The sequence below is a fragment of the Chelonia mydas genome, chromosome 1, assembly GCF_015237465.2.
Source record: "Chelonia mydas isolate rCheMyd1 chromosome 1, rCheMyd1.pri.v2, whole genome shotgun sequence".
Classification (NCBI taxonomy): domain Eukaryota; kingdom Metazoa; phylum Chordata; order Testudines; family Cheloniidae; genus Chelonia; species Chelonia mydas.
This window is the reverse complement of record NC_057849.1, coordinates 31365288-31388042: the sequence shown is the minus strand read 5'-3', so window position 1 is coordinate 31388042 and position 22755 is coordinate 31365288. Positions and strand designations below refer to the sequence as shown.

At 41.2% G+C, this 22755-nt stretch overlaps 1 protein-coding gene across 2 annotated transcripts in view; it reads right to left on the bottom strand.

Moving 5' to 3' along the window:
- CNTN5 (contactin 5) overlaps positions 1–22755 on the bottom strand; it is a 970129-nt gene that overhangs the window by 233335 nt on the left and 714039 nt on the right. For both annotated transcript variants that reach the window (XM_043529333.1, XM_037889811.2), the window contains one exon: positions 16699–16902. In XM_043529333.1, coding sequence (XP_043385268.1) covers positions 16699–16902 — 204 coding nt within the window. The remainder of the gene's footprint in view (positions 1–16698; positions 16903–22755) is intronic.

Below are 22755 nucleotides of genomic sequence, written 5' to 3'. Positions count from 1 at the left end.
ATGGTTATGATATGAATATGGCATGAGTAAGATATACTTTATGCAAGATGGCTCATGTAAGATATCATTGGAAAGATTACGATTTACTGAATGAGATTATCCAATTTTTATGCGTGTATTATTTCTATATCTGAAGCTAGGAATATTAACCATGTATCTATATTTCAAATGATGCTACTTTGGGTAACACCCACAACAAGCCCTTCAGGTACAAAAAGTCAGACAGGGCTGCTGGCCCATCAGCAGAGACAACAAGACTGTGAAGATACTAATCTCTCTCCTTCCTGAGAGGTGTCCTCATAGCTCTGACACTACCAGGTCAGGTGGTCCTGTCATCTGATACAAAATACCACCTTGGACACTATTGGTACTTTTTCACTGTAGGGGTATGGGGATCAAACAAAGGATTCCTGCCTTAGGTAAATCATTTTTAAGAGCTGGGGACGGGGTTGATAGGGACTCTCCTCCATTGCCTACCCGAGAAGAAGAACTGCTGAAAGAACCTGAAGGGACAAAGGAATTAACCTGAAGGGAAAGTCGGGGGTGAGTCCAGACTGAGACTTGGATCCAGTTTGTAAGAAGAAATAACTGGAACTCTGAGCTACAGAAACTCTGCATCCTGCCTAATTCAACATGTAGGGTGAGAAATTACATTTTGTAACCTGTTTATTTAGTGAATCAAGCTTAGTTTGCATGTTTTGTTTTATTTGCTTAGTAATCTGCTTTGTTCTGTTTGCTACCTCTTATAATCACTTAAAATCTGCCTTTTATAGTTAATAAATGTGTTTTGCTTATTATTGAACCCACTTTATGCAATTTCTAACTGGGAGAGGGGGGAAGAAGTTGTGCATATCTCTCTTCACATTGAGGGAGAGGGTGAATTTTGATGAGTTTGCACTGTGCAGATTTTTCTATACAGTGCAAAACAATATACCTTTGGGTCTGCACTTCAAGGGAGTTGGGCACCTGAATTCTGGAGCAAATCGCTTAAACTGAGTTTTCCCAGAGCTGATCTCAGTGTCTGCGTCTTTCTTCAGCTGGGTGTAGCTCTGCCTGTGTGTGTACTAGAGGAGGCTTAAGTGCCTGGCTCAACAAGAGAGTTAAAGGGGGCCCAGGCTGGCGGAACAGGGAGGCTCAGCAGTATCTCAGTACATCAGGTGGCACCTTGAAGGGGGGCAACCCGTCACAACCCACAGCTCCCCGACTCTGCGTGAGAGGGGCAGGGGAAACCCCTCAGCCCCGGCCACTGCAGGGATGGGGGCAGGGGGAACCTGCATCTCCCCACTGCGACAGTGGCAGGGGGATTCCACAGCTCCCAGCTGCCTGGGAGGAGGCAGGGGGAGCCTGCAGCTCCGAGCCATGGGTGGAGGGGGCTCCTGGAGTTCTGATCTCCCATGGGTAGTGGGAGGCCCCGGGGTTCCCAGCCACCCTGCAGCTGCCCAGCCCCTTCCTATTTTATCATGGATATTTTTAGTAAAAGTCAGGGACAGTTCATGGGCTTCTGTGAATTTTTCTTTATTGCTCATGACTTGTCCGTGACCTTTACTAAAAATATTCATGACAAAATGTTAGCCTTAGATATAGATAATTTAAGAAGGTTAAAAAAAGAACCTGAGAATGATTACAGAATAGGAGAACATGCCTTATAGTGAGAGAATCAAGGAGCTCAATCTATTTATCTGAAAAAGAAGGTTAAGGGGTGACTTGATCACAGCCCGTAAGTACCTACTTGATGAACAAATATATAATGGCGGGCTCTTCAATTTAGCACACAAAGATATAACAATATCCAATGGCTGGAAGTTAAAGCTACACAAAGGCAGACTGGAAATAAAGGCAAATAATCACTGGAGCAATTTATCAAGAGTCATGGTCTCCCCCGTGAAATCTGGTCTTTTGTGTGCTTTTACCCTATACTATACAGATTTCAAGGGGGAGACCAGCATTTCTCAAATTGCAGGTCCTCACCCAAAAGGGAATTGCAGGGGGGTCACAAGGGTATTTTAGGGAAGTCTTGGTATTGCCACCCTTACTTCTGCGCTGCCTTCAGACCTCGGCAGCCAGAGAGAGGTGGCTCTTGGCCAGGTGCCCAGCTCTGAAGGCAGCGCCCTACCAGCAGCAGAGCAGAAGTAAGGGTGGCAATACCAATATCATGGTATGGCCCTAATCATCATGATTCTTTCTAGCCTTAAAATCTATGAATCTTACTCAAACTGAAGTTTATTATTTCATCTAGACCTCCACAGACAGGAGAAGCTGATTTATGTAGGGTTCTCAGATGCCTCAGTGAGGAAACATTTAAAATGTTTAGATAGATACAGTCCTTCTACAGTAAATAATGTAGAGTTTGTACTTTAAAACTGACCTCCAGCTCCAATGTCCCTGAAACTTACACTTAACTATTTGATGCATTAAAAAAAAATGTTCCCCTGTTCATGTACCAAAAATGTTGAAATAGCTGCAATACACAGAGTGCAATTTTTCACTAAGTCCTAATTGATTAGGATAGAAACTAGGATTGCTCTAACATTCACTGTTATCTAATTAAACTGGAAAGAGCTTTCTAAATAGGAAGTACTTTTCTGTTGGAATGCCTCATATCGCTGTTAAAGTACAAATACACAGACATTTCCTTAATAATAAAGATCAAGCTAACACAAGCTTTCCCCCCTCTCCATTAGCAAGAGCTATTGAAATGCCTATTATTTCACAGCCCAAAGCAACAAAGTGTCCCTGTTATAAAACCTGCAGTAGTTCTAACCCTAAGCAAAATTCCTGCTGTTCACAATCAGATTATTTCATTATGCTGACAAAATCATGGAACTGACAAAACATTCTTAGTTGGACATCATGTCACACTGCAAAGAAAGCTGTCACATAGGTATGTATAGAAAGGTCTACGATTCTGAACAGACCTGGAAGGTAAAACACAGTTTTATAAATACAGTCAAACTAGTGAATTTGAAATCATCTGCTTTATAATCATCATAATAATACTTCACATTACTCAGTTCCTTTAAATATGCATTAATTAAACCTCCCAGCAAGTCCATAAGAAGAACATATTATTATTAAATTCTTATTTTACACACATATAGAAGACCAAGAAGTTAAAGCCCAATATAAGGCCATTTTTATTTAGGAAGTTAGCTGCCTAACTTTAGGCACCCACATTTAGAAAATTTGGCTTAAGGGCAAGCCAATGGGAAAGGGCTCAAACGTATAGATATTTTGCACAAGAAGCATCTGAAGGATCATCTGCAGACTCCAGAATAGGCATTATCTATTTTTTTTCTTTACACTTTTAAAGTATAAGAAATATAGAGATTGAAATTGGAGTTTTGAATCCTGATCCACCAAAGTCCTTCAGTATGCATTTAATTTTAGGTATGTGACTTATCCCAATGATTTCTGTGGGACTACTAACATGCTTGAATTTAAGCATATGTTTCCGAGCTCTGCTGGATGAAGGCTTTGGAGAGGTAAGGGAGAAAATCTGGATGGATGGAGGAGATAAATAACCAGGAACCAAGGGATATGTGCACAGAATGGTCCCTTTCAGTGTTTTTTCATGATGATGTTATAACTTCTGCTGACAAAGAAGACATCATACTCAGAATGGGCAATCATATATTTATTAGTATTACCTTTATCTCTGTAAAAAAAAAAAAAAAAAAGCTTTCCAGCAGCATGAACAAATCTGCTTGATAGTTTTTAATAATGTATCTTTATCTTCTAGTTTTGCTTCTTGCTTTCTGTGCAATATGATTTTGGCTATTTAAATGATGTTAGTAAATACTAGAATCATTCTCTTTAATATACCATATTTAAGTGTGAATTCCTGTCACATGCATGTTACTCAGGAGAGAAATAATCTATTCCTGATTAGCTGATTTGATAAAGATGGCAGAACACCACAGTATCCAGAGAAAAAGAAACACCGTGTCTCATTGAAAGAAAAGCTGGGACGATCATACCCTCAAGATGCAAACTGCAATGCTTAAAGCTTCAGGCTTTATTAGACATAGCATTATGCCTCAAATACAATCCCATATCCAAACATTCCTGAACTTTGAAATAAATCAGACTTGAGCCAAACCATACTAGGCCCTTTTCAAAAATATTTATAAATCTTTATTCCCAATCTCCTGATATGACCAATAAGATATACACTCCTTTGACATGTAAGAATGTTAAATCAAAGCACAAACCAAGGGATTCAACTTCAACAATACTCAGCACAGCACAGTATGAGGAAGTCTGTTTATGTACAATTACAAGATACTGAACGATGGATTTTATTAATAAGGACTGTGGTGGTGCATTTTAAAAGGGAAATAGAAGTGATTTTCCTAATGGAGACAGTTAATATATGATTTTTAAAAGCAGGTTGTTACATAATTTTCAAGAGAAATGTTTGAAGATGGAGCCACATTACTGAACGCAGAAAAATACAGAAAAGCAATACGAATTTCACATTTTACTCCATATTACAGATGGAGAAATTGAGGTTGAAAGGGTAAAGGGAAATCATTATCTAAAAGATGACCGACACCCAAAATAATGTACCAACTAGTTACATATAACCTAATGAATATCGCTAAATTAGATTTTTTTTAGTGTGTTTACTTTGTGTTTTTGGCAATACTTCGTGTGGAGTCACTTAACTGTTTCCCTTGTAAAGGGAAAAAAATATTTAAATCCACACCAGAAAAAAATGACATAGGTGCAGGTGTAGACTCTGAAACAGTTTAAACTCAGTTTTGCATATGAGCTAGATTTCAAGTTGAGTGGTTCCCAGCAAACCAATGGTCAACGAGCAGTCAATAGGTCAAGGAAAGCTCCCAAAAGTAGCAGAATTTCAGAGTTTTCTTAATTGAATGAAAAATGGTCAATGTCAACTCCACTGCTACTGGAATAGTGCCCACTTCTGGGGTTCACAGGTGAAGAAAGATGTTGATAAATTGGAGAGGGTCCAGAGAAGAGCAACAAGAATTATTAAAGGACAGGGGCAGCACCAGCCTCTTTCCAGGGCTGGGACTGAGGTGGGCTAGAAAATTGCAGGGCGGGGAGAAGGAGGCTGTGCTATCCGGCCAGCAGCCGCCACTCTCTGGCTGCCCAGCTCTGAAGGCAGCGCCACTACCAGCAGCAGTGGAGAAATAAGGGTGGCCATGCCATACAATGCCACTGTTACTTCTGCATAATGTTTGACCTTTGCGCTGGGAAGGGTTGCTTGGGGGAGGGGTGGCTAAGGCAACTATTGGGGTGGCTATAGCCCCGGTAAGTCCCCCCAATGCTGCCCCTGTTACGGGATTGGAATACCTGACTTACAGTGAGAGACTTAAGGAGCTCGGCCTGTTTATCTTAACAAACAGAAGGTTAAGGGGTATCTTGATCACAGTTTATAAATACCGATACAAGGAACAAATATTTGATAAGAGAGAGCTCTCCAATCTAGCAGAAAAAGGTATATAACAAGATACAATGACTGAAAGTTGAGTTAGACAAATTCAGACTAGAAATAAGGAGCAAATTCTGAACAGTGTGGGTAATTAATCACTGGAACAATTTACCAAGGGTTGTGATGGCTTCTCCACCACTGGCAATTTTTAAATCAAGACTGGATGTTTTTCTAACAGATATGCTCTAGTTGGTTCAGGAATTGATTCAGGAAAGTCCTATTACTGTGTAAAATAGGACATCAGACTAGATGATCATAATGAACTTTTCTGGCTTTATAATCTATGAATTTATGAACTTAAAGCAAATATTTTATAAACTCTCAATATAGTTCCTTTCTGAAACCCAGAACCTGCTGTCCAACTTTTCCAAAACCTTCTCCCTTGTGTTCCCTGCCAGACCTTCCACTTGACTTGGGTTATGCAAAAATGACCTTTTCCGCACTTTGCCTCACCCTCTCTGACTATGCAGGTTCCTTCTTACAGGAAGCATTTGGTCACATGACTCAGCCAGCCAGGACCAGTGTCCTGTTACAGTCCCCTGAAGGTGACTTGGCCAAGGCCATAGAAGGAGGGAGTCATTGTGAGCGCCAGGATCAGGAAAACATGAACTCATGTTTTTTTGTCATGTGCTTTGATCAATAGACTCATAGACTTTAAGGCCAGAAAGGACCATAATGATCATCTAGTCTGAAAACGCAGGCCACAGAACTACTCAGCTACCCACTCCTGTTACTACCCTCTCCTATACCTCTGGTTGAGTTACTGAAGTTCTCAAATCTTGATTTAAAGACTTAAGTTACAGAAAATCCACCATTTACTCTAGTTCATAACAGCAAGTGATCTGTGCCTGCAGAAGGAGAAAAAAACTTCCAGAGTCTCTGCCAAACTGATTTGTAAGAAGTTCCTTCCAGATCCCAAAGTAACAATCAGAGAGACCCTGAGCATGTGGGCAAGACCCACCAGCCGGACACCTGGGAAATAATTCTCTGTAGTAACTCAGAGCCCTTTCCATCTCATGTCCCATCACCCGCCATTGGAGATATTTGTTCATATCAGCCATGGATGGGCCACATTACATTGTAGGCAAACTTATCATATCATCCCCTCCATCAACTTATCAAGCTCAGTCTTAAAACAAGTTAGGTATTTTTGCTTCCACTATTCCCCTTGGAAGACTGTCCCAGAACTTCACACCTCTGATGGCTAAACACCTAATTTCTAATTTCAAGGTCTAATTTCAAGCCTAAATTTATTGATAGCTAGTTAATATCCCTTTGTTCTTGTGCCAGCATTGGTGCTTAACTCGTCTCCCTCCACATGTTTATCACTCTGAAGTATTTATAAAGCGCCATCAATATCTCTCCTTACTCTTCATTTGGTTAGGCTAAACAAGCAGAGCTCCTTAAGTCTCCGCACATGAACTAGGTTCTCCATTCCACTGATCATCCTAGTAACTCTTCTCTGCATCAGTTCCCACCTGAATTTATCTTTCTTGGGAGACCAAAACTGTACACAGTATTTCAGATGAGGTCTCACCAGTGCCTTGTATAATGATGATAACATTTCCCCTATCTCTACTGGAAATACCTTGCATCATGCATCCTAGGATTGCATTAGGCTTTTTTTTAATGGCCACATCACGCTGGTGGCTTCAAGTCATTCTGTGTTCGACCAGTTCTCCTCCTCTGTCACTTCCAACTGCTAAAGTCCCAGCTTATAGCAAAAATTCCTGGTTTTAGTTCCTAAGTGCATGACTTTGCACTTTGCACTATTAAATTTCATCCCATTTCTGTTCAGTTTTGAAAGTCATCCAAAACTTCTTGTCTGATATTCTGGTGCTTCTCCTTACTGGAAATACCTCCCGCCTTTTGTAATCTGCAAATTTTATTAGCAAACTCTCATTTTTTGTGCCAAGATCATTAACAAAAAACATTAAGTAAAATTGGTCCCAAGACTGATCCTTGAAGAACTCCACATGTAACCTTCATCCAGCCTCACAGTTCACCTTTCAGCATGACCCATTGTAGTCTCGCCTTTAACCAGTTCCTTTTGATTCTCGTTATTAATCCCCATCTTCTCCAATTTAACTAATAATTTCCCATTTGGAACTGTATCAAATGCCTTACTGAAATCCAGGTAGATTAGATGTCCTGCATTTCATTTGTCTAGAAAATTAGTTATCTTTTCAAAGAAAGAGATCAGGTTTATCTGCCTCAATTTACTTTTGCAACCAGGGTGAGCAACCTGCAGTCCGTGGGCCGCAGGCTGCCCACCACTGCTTTACAAGGTCCAACTCTGCTTGGCTTTTGGCAGTTCTCAGTTTTTCCATACACTTTCTGACTTAAAAGAGATGGGTTTCTTTTTCCTATAGAGCCCATTTTTAATAAAGAAAAATGGAGATTATAGATGAGGATGCTATTTTGCTGAAGAATAAAGAATTATTGAAATGTTTAATTAAACATGCAGAGGTAATAATACAGGAAGGAAAATATGCCCTGCATGGCAGAAACTACAATACAGTGATTTATGCCTGTTTAACCTGTCTGTCCCTGGAGTAAGTGATGTTTAATGGATTGTTCCAGGCCAGCTAGCCACCTATATCTACTGTGAATGTCAGTGTACCACCAGAGGTCCTAGTAGCTTGGGGCTGACTTGAGCAGATCATATCTCAGCATAAAGCATAGACCATTATCTGGAGTCCCACTGACTTCAATGGAAGTTTACACACGCCTGAAGGTCTGCATCAGCAATATATGAGACATAAATGGAGTCTTATTTTTTTATAGGTTTCAGAGTAACAGCCGTGTTAGTCTGTATTCACAAAAAGAAAAGGAGTACTTGTGGCACCTTAGAGACTAACAAATTTATTTGCGCATAACCTTTCGTAAGCTACAGCTCACTTCATTCATTCATTCAATGAATGCATCCGATGAAATGAGCTGTAGCTCACAAAAGCTTATGCTCAAATAAATTTGTTAGTCTCAAAGGTGCCACAAGTACTCCTTTTCTTTTTATTTTTTTTATATTGATGATGCTGTAATATAACACACGACTTATGCAGCCTAACAAAGCTGTATTGTGTGAGATGCTGAACACAAGTACCAATGTTATAAGCATCCTCAACTCCCACTACAACCCAGAAGCACTCAGCACTTTTTAGAATTTGGACATGAAGTTGCACCAGACAGTAAATATGTCCACCTATATATATATACACATTACATTGTGCAATTAAACACAAAGAAAACACATTCTGTGAGCTTTTGTTATTTTGGGAAGGGAGAGGAGAGGGAGAGTCATGAAATATTGAGGTCAAGTGTTTACTAGACAAATCTTTTGACAGATAATTAGCAGACTGAATAAAAGACATACTACCCATGGCAGTAGCATGTGTTTGTAAAATCGATATTTCAGTGTAGCTCCAATTCCATTACTTTATGTGGAGTAATTCTCTATACATTACCCCATCCTCACCTCTTTTCACTGTTCCTTTTCCCTGATGAGTTGGAAAACCATTTTCATTTGCCCCAAAACTTTACTTTACCAAACAGGTGCTAAGCATAGGTATTCTGGAGACTTGCAAACCATACAACCCAGTGTTATATCTCAATAACCACAGAAACCATACATTCCCTCTCCTAAAAGTAGAATTGAACATTTTCAATGCTTTGATGTACACAGGACCAAATCCTGTTTCTAATGATCACATGAGTATTCCCATTGAAGTCAATGGGATCAAGGCAGATAGTGTTTGGCTCAAAGCACAGTGATGATATGGGAAATTTATTGACAGCTGAACTCTGCTTTCAATTAAACCAGTGCAAATCTGGACTAAATACACTGACACCAATGGGGTTAGTCTTGATTTATGTAGCTGAAATGGAGCAGAATGTGGCCCTTGTGTTTGAAATTGTACAGCATTTTCTGGAAACTTCAAATGCAGCAAGGGAACTAAGCAGCAGCTGCAGTAATACTGAGATAAAATGAGAAGCAACTTATGTCTCTTCTTTATAGTAATAATTAAAACAAAAAGGAAAAAACAAAGTGAAAACATGAACTTGAAATAACTGCATTATGCTATCACCTATCAAAGGTTTTATACTCCCTAGGTTTCTATTTTCTAGTTTTGAGGATATTTTCTGATGTTTTTACCATTCAAGATACTTTACTACTCCCAATCAGTCTCTGAATCTGCAAAGATACACTTAACAACCCCTTTTTACTATTTGTAAACACATTTTAAATAACTCTTCAAAGTTTCTAAAGCATTATAAAGGCAGTTAATGAAATGATGCATGATCCTTTCCCTGCTAAAACTTTTTTATCTCCTCAGATAGAATTTTAAAGTGTTTTTATAAGCCAGCTTGAAGTGAAATTGAATTGTATGGAATGACTGATTGTCAAAGACATCTGAACAAATGAGGTGTTCATTTTATTCAGAACCCATTCAAGGATTTCTTGATATTTTTATTTAATTTGCTTCATATCAAGGGGCAAAGTTTCCCTTTGAGACACATCACTAAAGAAATAAAAGATTAATAAAAACCAAGTAAGTTCCTACATTCTTGCAGAGTTTAACATAAAGCCTTAATATTATTCTGCTTCCTCCTCATAGATAAATACACAGGAACATTACGATGGGAGTGTTCTTGTCATAAGCTGCCCAGTCCCTTTAGCACTGCCTATAAATTGAAAACCCAGAACAATTAGTGTAGGAAACTATACCAGGAAAGAAAGAAAAAAGAAAACAAAAAGGATACCTAAAACAAATCCAGCCTACATAACTCTTCCCAATAAGTTCCTGATAAATGTGCTGACTACGGAAGTGGACTAACTCTGGCTTATCACAGAACTAAATAATTGGCTGGCTTGCCAAGCATCAGACCTCAGAAAGCTGTGCACTTTTTGGGCCTCAGTAAACACTTGACAAGGCAGAAATGAATCATTTCCTTATGGGAACCCATATAAGCCATATTCAGAGCCACAGTGCCACAATTAGCTACATAAAGATAAGGAAATGTTTAGATACCTGGGCATTTGTTTTATTGCTATCTTTAATTTCTTTGCTTGTTACATTTATTCTTCAGCCCTATCCTTCTCCACAAAACTAAATAATTAGTTTTCTTTAATGAGCAATGTTTTGCAGGGGCAACATGGTTCTGTATGATTGAGTGACAATGTATCAATGTTACTTTACTTCAAGTTCTGTCACCATCATTCCCTTAAAGTAATATTTTTAATAGGTCAAAGAGAATATAATTTAAAGCCATTTAGGCCTAAAAGAAAATGAACTATTGTACGAATGGATAGCTTTAATGATAATCTTGGGGATAATTCATGGGGAAAAAGTCTTGCAAAAGGTCAGAGTTCTGTGACACTATTTATATGGCTGCATTGTACGGAAACCTGACAACAAAGGAAAGTATAACATTCCTCAGATATGGAGATGTGGTAGCCCACTCACAAACATTACCTGAAAAACCCTGCAAGATATGTTTGCAGAAATTGCAGAGTATGCTGGAAACATCTGTTACAATTAGAACTGGCTGGGAAACTGTTTTCCCATCCTGCGAAAATTATCAAGATTTCCAAAATTTTCCTGTGCGGCATCAGGATGAACCTGAGTCCTTTCAAAGTTTTTTTGTGAACACATTTTAAATAACACACAGAAAGAAACAACAGAATAGTCAATGTCCCTGCTTTGTCTCATTCACAGGGACTTGAATTTCAGTTTCCCATGTAGCAGGTAAGCATGCTAACCACCAGAGGTGCTGACTCTGTGGGTGCTCCAGGGCTGGAGCACCCACCTGCAGCCAAGGTCCCCTCCCCACCACCCCGCCTCACCTCACCTCCTCCTATGAGCGTGCCGCATCCCTGCTCCTCTGCCTCCCTCCCAGTGCTTGCCACTGCAAAACAACTGTTTCATGGCATAACAAGCTCTGGGAGGGAGGAGGGGGAACACAGCGCACTCAGGGGCAGAGATGGGGAAGAGGCAGGGCCGGGGCGGGGATTTGGGGAGGGAGTCCAATAGGGGCAGGGAGGGGGCAGAGTTGGGGCCCGGACTTTGGGGAAGAGGTTAGAATGGGGGCGGGGCAGGGATGGGAGGGGGAGGGCAGGGGTGGAGTTGGGGCAGGGCCAGGGGGTCAAGCACCCCCCCGCACCAGCAGAAGTTGGCGCCTATGCTAACCACTGGGCTACTAGCTATTTTAACATAAGGGGGTCTCTCTCAAGCTCTCTTTTTGGAGTTGTTCCACTTTATATGGTGTGACGAAGTTCCTCCTCTACCCTGGTGGGTCTTGCGCTTATTGGCGGATCTGCTCATCTTGGAGCTTTCTCGGCAGCCCTCAGCTTGGCCGTTTTTCTGAACACAGTCCAGGTCGACTCCTCCTGTGTCTGACCAGGAGTTGGGAGGATTTGGGGGGAACCCGGGCCCGCCCTCTACTCCGGGTTCCAGCCCAGGGCCCTGTGGAATGCAGCTGTGTAGAGTGCCTCCTGGAACAGCTGTGTGACAGCTACAACTCCCTGGGCTACTTCCCCATGGCCTCCTCCCAACACCTTCTTTATCCTCACCATAGGATCTTCCTCCTGGTGTCTGATAATGCTTGTACTCCTCAGTCCTCCAACAATCCGCGTTCTCACTCTCAGCTCCTAGCATCTCTTGCTCCCAGCTCCTCACACGTGCACCACAAACTGAAGTGAGCTCCTTTTTAAATCTAGGTGCCCTGATTAGTCTGCCTTAATTGATTCTAGCAGCTTCTTGATTGGCTGCAGGTGTTCTTACAGCCTGTCTGTCTTAATCGTCTCCAGAAGGTTCCCGATTGTTCTGGAAACTTCCCTGTTACCTTACCCAGGGAAAAGGGACCTACTTAACCTGGGGCTAATATATCTGCCTTCTATTACTCTCCTGTAGCCATCCGGCCTGACCCTGTCACAATGGCTAATTAAATATTCATTGGAGCAGGGACACAAACCTGGGTCTCCCATATGAGTGACCTAACCGCTTGGACTACAGAATCAGTCTCCCTCTCTTTGATGCTCCCTCTCTCTCATTCCTGTGAAAAAGTTGCTGATGTAAATGACTGCCCTGGACCTTTAAGCGGGGTGAAGGTGGTGTTTGGCTGGCTGAAGGGAACAGTGCTGAATGGTTGGGGGGGGGGGGGATGGGGGGGGGGAAGGAGATGAAAACTACTGCAAAAAGGGGTCAGCATGGTCACTGACTCATCCCCTGGGAATGCAGGGTTAAAAGGGGCCAGCTCTGCATCTGAAGCCTCCCTTTTTACACAAACCAAGGCTGGGTGTTTGCATCCCGGTGGCCTAGGGTGGATTCCCGTCATCCCATCATGGTTTACATGCTCAGGGATCTCGTACAAATCCATATGTCAGAGTGGACAGGAAGCAGCCTTGCTCGGGGCAGTATTCTTGATAGCAATTTTTGGTGCTTTCAGGGTCAGTGAGCTAGCACCTGGGGTTGGTAGGGACTCTATGGGAAGGGCTTTGGAACTGCGTCATATACAATGGCATGAGCATTCAGTGATATTACACTTGCGAAGGTCAAAGACGAATCAAGTAGGCCGGGGTGAACCTGTTATCCTCTGAGAGGATGGTGAGCTGGGGGTCTGCCCCGTTCAGACTTTGAAGGCCTACAGAGTGATACAGCCAAAGATGGAAGGCCCCCTTTTTTATGCACAGTGACAGCATATCAATTTGTTACAGCGTTGAGATGGGGGCTGATGAGGTTGGAGGTGGCCAGTCACGAATTTGGTCCCACTCACTCAGAATCGGGGCAGCGTTAATTTATTGTAATATCATTACAGATGTTGGACGACCGGCCATGCAGATAGTGGTGTGGATCTGCACATACAGTGTCGTCTTTTCGGCGCATAGGCACTCGTCCAGGTAGCCTGAGGGTTTGCAGCTGGGATTTGGTGGTGAAGCAGTTCTCGGTTGGCATGCAAGGAGGGGCATGCTATGGGATCAACTAATATCGCTGCTGTATGCTGTGTGGGCCTGTCAGCAGGCACCAGATATAACTGTGGTGCTTTTTGGGGAAAACAATCTGGAAACACTAAAAGGGGTGGAACTAATGCTCAGAGCACAGAGGGACTTGGGGCTGATCCTTGAACTTTTTCCAGGAGTTAACATTGTTTGGTCAGACATGCTTCAGCAGGGACATGGTGGATAAGGCAAGGAGGTATGTGAGCAGGGAGATGGCCAAATTCCATGGGACCACAGGGGCAGTAAGTTCACATCCTGGCATAATACAGGGGCAGCAGAGTTGTTTCGTAAGGATGGAGTTCACCTGTCTGACTTAGTTGCTGTCATGTTTTTTAACTGCTATAAAAAACAGCATTGGGAGATGTCTGGGAACCCGGCTGGGTGTGGGGAGGAGGCAGCCAAGCTAATTGCTAGCTAATTGCTGGAGGCAGCCAAGCTAATTGTGGCGGATGTCCAGTGCAGGTACTCCATAGGAAAGGTATACAGTGACTGGATAAATGGCTTGGGAAAGGACTTAAAAAGTGGTGTTCATTAAAGGAAAAATGGGGCGCAGTTGGGGACTCCTATGATTGGTACAGCAGGGAGCCAACCCCCCATTCTTATAGCCCACCTTAACCCTCATAGGAGGTGGGGGTTGGATGGTAAGGTCCCAGCAATGGATTTGCTGGAGGGACCAGGAAAGAAAAAGAGGGGGAGCTGGTAAAAGTCCCCTGGGTAATTATGGAATAAACATCGGGTTACCTGCACTGTACACTGTTATCTGCCAGGTCACCCCAGACATCTGATAATAAAGTTGCGGCCTGATTAAACCCATGACAAATGTCTCCTGTCCTTCTTTTGGCATAGCCAGACAAAAAGTTTTGTCAGAAAATTCCTAACCAGCTCTAAGTACAATAAATGGACTCTGCACTGAGACATCTGCACAACCAGGCAAGAATTTCTGGCAATTTTTTAGCTCAGTCATTGTAGCAAACAAGTTTCTTCACAAAATCTAAATAGATGCAAAACAAGATGTGGTGCCTAGTAGTGATGCATGTGTGTGTCAAACGGCACTGGAGAATTTGTTTAGGAGAAGTTCATATCTGTTCAGAGAAGCCCTCTCCCCTCCCCCACCCCAATACTGCAGCAAGGTTCAGAAGCTCAGGTAATAAAAGTTTTGTGACAGCCAGCCATGAAATTCAAAGTTGCTTGAGGCTCGTATATATTACATACTTAACATTTAAGAAAATTCATGCATTTTTCCTTCATGAATTTTGGGTTTTTGCTTGATTATTCCCTTTATCCTGGTTTCCCTACTCCACTTTTTAGGTTGTACTATATATCCCCTAACCGTGCACCCAATACTGTAACACTGCTGATGATTCACATGTTTAATTTTGGTATATCTTGCATACAAATGAAACACAGATAGGCAGGGGTAGAGGTGTGTGTGAGTGAATGAGTGAGAGAGAGAGAAATTCCATTGTGAATTTTTTTAAAAAATGGTGCAATAAAATCCTGTTTTCATGACAAGTGCTTCCTTTTTAATCTATTGAAATTTAGCTTTTTTTTTTCATTTACAAAGGTTTAATACTTAAAAGATCAGACCTTAACGATTTGAAGTTCACCTAAACAAGTATTGGTAACAGGCCATGCAACAAAGTATGTAACTTTTTGTTATGTATGATATTTGCTGTGTAACCATGAAAAGTTTCAACTGAGTTATAATGAGAAGATCAACTTTATTCCATTCTAAATTTTATTTTTTGTTAGTTACTATATTAAATCAAGTCATCTTTCTGAAAGCTCATTCTTTGTAATGGTCTTACAGTGCAGAGATGTTTTTAGTGTAAGACATAGTGAGCCCCCACTATGCATAGTATTTAATGACTTGCTTCAAAATGCTTATTTGTGGTTGTACATGTAGGGATGAATCAAAGTGTGGTTAGCTGCTCAAATGTATTCCTGAAGAATTAGAAAGCAGACTGAAATGTAGGATACTTTAGAAGGAAGACAATACTGACAATTAAAGATATGTTATTTCTGCTTCATTTAAAATAAAAAAACACTAGGTAAAATTGCATTTTGACTATTTTAAAATAATAAAATAAAAACATAATATAATAAATGTTGAATATTTAACTCCAAAACAGTTAAAAACATATTATAGATTTTAGGTCAACCTCTAAAATATATACAACTCTTTCAAGAATACAAAAGAGCCATCATTTACATAAGAATGTGACTTACTTTCACAGTTTCTTTATCTTCTATTTTATTTAGAGTGATATTGCCATACAAGGCATAATACTGAAACCTGACTTCTCCAAATTTACAGATATATGGGTAAAAATTTCAGAAGTGCCTAAGTGACTTCAGAAATCAAGTCCCATTTTCTAAAATGACTTAGGCATTTAGGACCAGAATGATGCCCAACGATGCAGATAGGCAACTTCTGGGAATTTCAAAAGTGACGAAGGCTTTGTCTACACTAGCACTTTTGTCGGCAAAACTTTTGTCGGTTGGGGTGTGAAAAAAAACACACACCAGACAACAAGTTTCACAGCCAAAAATGCTGGTGTGGACAGCACTATGTTGGCAGGAGACACTCTCCTGCTGACATAGCTACCACCACTCATTGTGGGTGGTTTAATAATTCCAGTGGAAGAGCTCTCTCCCACCAGCACAGAGTGGCTACACAGGAGACTTTACAGTGACACAGCTGCAGCTATGCAGCTGTGCCGCTGTAAGGTTTATAGTGTAGACATAGCCTATGTGTCTAACTCCCATTAAAATAAATGGAAGTTAGATGACTAGGTGCTTTTGAAAATCCCGCAAAGCACTTGTCTTAATCTTTAAGTGCCTAAATACCGTTTAAAAACTGGTCCTTAAATATCCTAAGTCCTACTGACTTTCAATGAGACTTAGACTCCTAAGTCATTTAACTACTTTTTAAATTTTTACTGATAGACAATTATTTTCAAGAAACACACCTAAATAAGTGACCCCATTGGGAGATGATGGATGCTAAGCACTCCTGAAAATTAGGTACTTACTTAGCTGCCTAAATACGGATAATGGTGCCCAAATTTAGGCACCCAGGCTTGAATATAAGGGCCACCACATTTTTTGTTTACTGAAGTAAATGCATGCTTATGTATTGAACACAAATCATCTGTGTTTTATTCTGTGATTCTGTATAGCCCAGGATATTTTCGTTTTCACATTTTTTGCTGCGATGGAGTGGGAATGTCTTACTTACCATCATTCCGCAGGGTAAGTGGTGTTGGAGGACTCAGAACTCTGGCATTTGTCACTGTGTTTTTTACTAGGCAGATATAGCTGCCAACATCAGATGTTTGCACCTTGGAAATGTAGAGATTTCCGGTCTCCTGGGAGATGAAGCGTCGGCTATCTTCTGCCACGAAAGATGGGAATTCGTTAAATACCCAACTGTAGATAATCTCTGAAAAAAACACAAAAATAAAGCATTGTTTATGGAAAAATATAGTGAGTGTTAGGAATGAACAAACTCAGAATGTTTGTTTTGAATAATTCCACAAAGTCTGGAACTGAAGCTTTTTCAAACCTCAAATCTGAAACTCTTAAGACCTTTTTTGCTAAGATTTTTGCTGAATTCTAGTTTAGGAAGTTACATCAAAGATGGCGAAGAGTTTGACTGGACTCCCCCATGAGATGTCTTCAGTTCACAGAGAGAAAAATCATTAAATTCCTCAACAGAATCCACAAAAATTCAGAAAAAAATATCACATTGGTCCCAGTCTGCACCCTATCAGTCAAGCTAGAACTAATACAAGAATATTCATTCATTCATTCGTTCATTCTTTCAAATTTGTAGTAAACTACAGCAAAAGAGCTCACAGGGCTGGCTGAAATTTTCCCATGGAAACTGTTCATTGACTAAACTAATTAATTTTGAATTTAAAAAAGCAAACAAAATTGGAAATATTTTGACTGAAAACCAAAATATTTCAGTTTGTATATGGTGCTGCAGTGCCTCCTGGGAGATGTAATTGGGTCACCCCATTCTCCTATTCTCCTCCGTAGTTTGGGCTCACTGACTGGAGCACATCTCCCATGGTACACTATGGCCAGGGACTCCCTGTGATGCACTGCTCCCCTTCTCCAAGAGAAGTGACCATTGTGCATCTTGGGAGAGGTAGTCTGTCCACGGACCCCAGCCTATAGAGAATGGGAACATGAGGAACACAAACTATACACCTATGAGGCATTGCAGCAGCATTTCCAAATCAAAATGCTTCTTTGGTAATTTTTGTTCTTGTTTTAATTTTCATAGAAAAAACAACATTTTCTGTACCCATTTTCCAACCAGCTCTACATCAAATTCTCTAGAAGCCTGGCCCATATTATAAAAAAATACATTAATAGATAAGCATAATAATACAAATAGTCTCTCTGCACTGTACTTACTATTGTAAGGGGTGAATGTATCGTGAAATGGGGATCAAATCCTCTAAAACTTCAGGCTACCTCTGGAGAGACTTCCCCTTCCCCTAAAACCTTTCTCACATTTCTTTTCTCCTCTCTCTAGATTGACCTTTCCATTTCTCCCACACCTGAGTAATGTTCAACAAGGACAAGTGCAGAGTCCTGCACTTAGGACGGAAGAATCCCATGCACCGCTACAGACTAGGGACCGAATGGCTCGGCAGCAGTTCTGCAGAAAAGGACCTAGGGGTTACAGTGGATGAGAAGCTGGTTATGAGTCAGCAGTGTGCCCTTGTTGCCAAGAAGGCCAATGGCATTTTGGGATGTATAGGTAGGGGCATTGCCAGCAGATCGAGGGACGTGATCGTTCCTCTCTATTTGACATTGGTGAGGCCTCATCTGGAGTACTGTGTCCAGTTTTGGACCCCACACTATAAGAAGGATGTGGAAAAATTGGAAAAAGTCCAGCGGAGGGCAACAAAAATGATTAGGGGACTGGAACACATGACTTATGAGGAGAGGCTGAAGGAACTGGGATTGTTTAGCCTGCGGAAGAGAAGAATGAGGGGGGATTTGATAGCTGCTATCAACTACCTGAAAGGGGGTTCCAAAGAGGATGGATCTAGACTGTTCTCAGTGGTAGCTGATGACAGAACAAGGAGTAATGGTCTCAAGTTGCAGTGGGGGAGGTTTAGGTTGGATATTAGGAAAAAACATTTCACTAGGAGGGTGGTGAAACACTGAAATGCGTTATCTAGGGAGGTGGTGGAATCTCCTTCCTTAGATATTTTTAAGGTCAGGATTGACAAAGCCCTGGCTGGGATGATTTAGTTGGGGATTGGTCCTGCTTTGAGCAGGGGGCTGGACTAGATGACCTCCTGAGGTCCCTTCCTGATATTCTATGATTCTATGAATGTTCTCAAGACCCCAATGTCATGAACCCTTGAGTCCTAATGTACATTATGGTACACCACTATCTTGCAAGATTAGTATCCAAAAGTAGGTCCAGACCACCCCAGCTGCCCTCAGATGTGACCTGCACTTCCACTTGGTCTCCTGCCCCTGTTTTACTGAGGAATCTGGGAACCCTTCCAACCATGAGGCTCAAATCCCAAGGGGACAAGAATCCTGCCTTAATCTGTCCCTATATAATTTGGTGCCTGGCAAACCTGGCAGCTCAGAGGTCCATCAAAATGATAAAGAAAAAGTGTTAATCAAATTTTAAGGGTGGGCTTCTTAATCTTATCTTCTTATTCATCCCAAGAAAATGTGTGATTGTCTCTTTAGACACCAAACAATCAATTGTAGGGGAAAAATACATCAAGTGTTACAGAGAGAATTTTTTAAGGATGCCACCCATCCAGGATTGTCCTGGAGTCTCCAGGAATCAAAGATTAATCTTTAATTGAAGATTATATCATGATGAAATCTCCAGGAATACATCTAACCAAAAAATTGGCAGCCCTAGAATGTTTATAGATATATATTGTGGTGATTCAGGGAATCTGTCTATGTACAATTTACAAATTCTGGTGGATACTGGGGACTTTTTATATGTATTTGTGCCAGACTGCAAACTTTTAAAATGTAAAGCCTGTTTGTGTTCTTGTCTTTTGCCACCATATTGAGCTAAAACTCAGTGCTAGCAAAGTGCTAACTGTGCTAACAAAAGAGTACAATTAAACTTTGATGATCATCCATTTAAACATAGCACACGTGGACAAAGAGATATCTGCTGTGCTGGGCAAACCTGTTTTCCAAATCTGAACTCCAGGGGGTGGGGGTGGGGGAGAAGCAACAGGCCATCATTGGTTGGGGCAATCTGATCATTTTATCAGGGAATCACATGACAAGGGGGAACTCAGTGGGACTCACAAAGGAGGCTTGGGCAGGAGAGAGGAACAGAAGGACATGCTATGGTAGCAAAGGGGTCCTTTTTAACAGCAGGACCAGCCTCCCTGTAGAGGGGGGAGAGAGAGAGAGAGAGAGAGAGAGAGAGAAGCTCCTTGTATATTAGCTTCAACTATCACCTGTCCCTGAAGAGGGGAACTGTAAATCCAGAGCACTCACAAGGTTGGAGCTCTGGGAGAGGGTTAAATTACAAGAGAGTCTGCAGCTCAGCACTGGTCCAGAGGTTTATGGGAGTTGGGATGCAAGGTCCCATTTATGCAAAGAAGTAACAGACAGAGAGCCTGTGCTACGAAGCATGCTAGGCAGGCCAAGGAAAGAGTTAGTGCTGCAGCCTACTCAGACCAAGGGAAGTTTAAAATCACACAGGCTCAGTGCGTGAGGCCAAAACACAGTAGCCAGGTGAGTGTCCACCTGGGGGAGCTTTTACAGAGCCGTCTCACACACACACACACACACACAAAAGGCGTCCTGCATAAGTAAAACTCTCACTGAAGTCGATGGGATTCTCACTCATTAAGTCTCCTCCACATTTGCTTTTGGATTCTGCCAGTTCTGACTTAGAAGACATAAATTCTTCTCTATTTTTATCCATGATATTTCTTTCCTCTCTTCCATTATATCATCCTCTCGTCCCGCTTCTTTGATTATTCTTCCCTGCTGAACTTGACACACCAATATCACTTCTAGGGCATTTTCTTGCTGCTGTCTTCCTCATGACAGTCTTGTCAGGATTGACTCTAAATACAGAAATGTCAAGGCTATCTCAGTAATATAAAGTCACTGCCTCTGCTCCAAGATATAAACTGCTTCACTGTACAGCGAGTTTCAGGCTTTCAGCCACAAATTGCCTGAGCTACAGTTTTCAGACATAGCAGAAGTATGAAGTCAGTAATCAACATGTATCAAGCTAGTCCTATCATAGGTCTTTTCCACTGTGCTAAAAATGTCTCATTGCCCATGAATGTATTAAGGAGGAGGTTGGAGAATAGGTGGGTCAAAAGCTTTAGAAGAACCACCCTAAATTTTCAAAAGGTCTACATTTTCCTTGAGCCTTTCCTTCTAAAGATAAGTGATAACGTAGTATAGCTATGAATCCCATACACTGTTCTGCTGTGCCAGAAGTGTGAGATGTATTACTGTATCAGCTAAATTTATACCATTGCCAGGTATGCACGACTGAATTCAGCTATGTGGAGAAATCCCAGTTATTAGGTAGGATGGATCCCTACCCTGGAGGAAAGGGAGTCATGGTCTCCCTGGAAATGGAAAGCAGGATGGCCAGTCAATCAACCAAATACATGTAGGCCATTTTGGAATAGAACTTGAAGAAGGGGAATGCAGCCATAGAGTAAGATGGAAATTTTGATATTGAGGTGAAGGACAAAATGTGAATTGTTGGAGCCTCTCATCACTTAACAGACAAAGGACTGGGAGGGGACGAGTGTGGATAGTATTACCTTGCAAACCTCGACCTGGAGGCACACATTGCAGATCCTTTTTTTAAAAAAAAACTCCACTTGTCCATGGCTGGCTATGCCTATGATGTCAAACATTTGACAATATACCGAAACTTATGATACCAACAGGATATGAAATGCAACCAGCGTATGCCAAAAGTGCTATACTTTATTTTCTTGATATATACATAGTGCATTAAAAATGTTAAAGTAATTTAGGTTGCAAAGTCAAAGTCATGCACATGAAAGGTTGGGATCCCTGGACAGACGACCTCTCCCAAGAGGGAAACAGTGCATCACAGTATCATCGGCCTAATGGCCTAATTAGTCTCTTAGTGCTCCTCAACCCATCAATTAGGCATAGTTCTTCTTAATGGGGTCTGCTCTGGATAATTAGAGTTGCAGTGACCAGAGTGCTGCCTGTATAATCTTAATTTTGTCTCCTTGTATGTCTAACGTGCACTAATAAGACAGAGGAGAAAAATAACAAGTGATCATGTAATTAAATATGGTATCAGCATACATATGCACCAGGGGATCCAAATTAAATTTGCACAGGTAGCCATAGCTCTGGATTTCCTAACTTTTGATTGTTTGACTTTGCAACTATAACACTCCTTTATCCTTGGTTTTTTGGATATAATTTCCTAGATTTTTTTAAAAGGAAAAGTAAAAACAGATTTTGTTGCATGCAGTTGTAACAAGCCCACCATCGTGAATCATCAGTGGGGTGCGGATCCTGAGCCTTTAATACTCCAGCCCAGAATTCCACCACTTGAAATGCAAGACTAAACATATAAGATAACAGCAAGAGCCAACTGTTATCCAGAGGGGGAAAATGGGCTGAACACATTGGTTTTTCACTTAAAACCCTTATTCATCTCTAACTGTAGTTCTAAGGGGCTATATAGGACTCTGAGGTACCCTGGATTCAGAGAGAGCTGTCAGAATGTTCAAAAATTCCTGCCTCTTGCAATATGTCTCAGGGAAAATACTAATAAACGCAAAATATTTCTCTCTGAAAATTTCATTGCCACATGTTACTATGACGCCTTTTTCTGATTCCAGTGATTCATGGCAACATAAAAAGCCATAAACTGTATGATGAAACATTCAATTTTAAGGAAAATGCACAGGTTTTAATTGAAAACACCTGTTACCAGTTCAAATGGAAAGCAAATCAGTCTCAGTTAACTGTTATGGGTTAAAGGCAATTCATACCAACTGTAAAGGAGCCATCACTATGGCTCACTGTCTACCCACATAGAACAGAATCTACTTAATCAGCACCCTGACAGCACACCCACTTAATTATTAATTTATTAATTAGAGTGCTTGCCAGGGAACAGATGCAAGACAATCCATTTCAGTGACTCTAAGCAAATGGAATGTTTAGACTTACTGGACATGCCTGGCATTCTGTCTGTAAGGACTTTTTGAGTATGTTACTTGTAAAATTATGTTCGTTAGCAAAAAAAAAA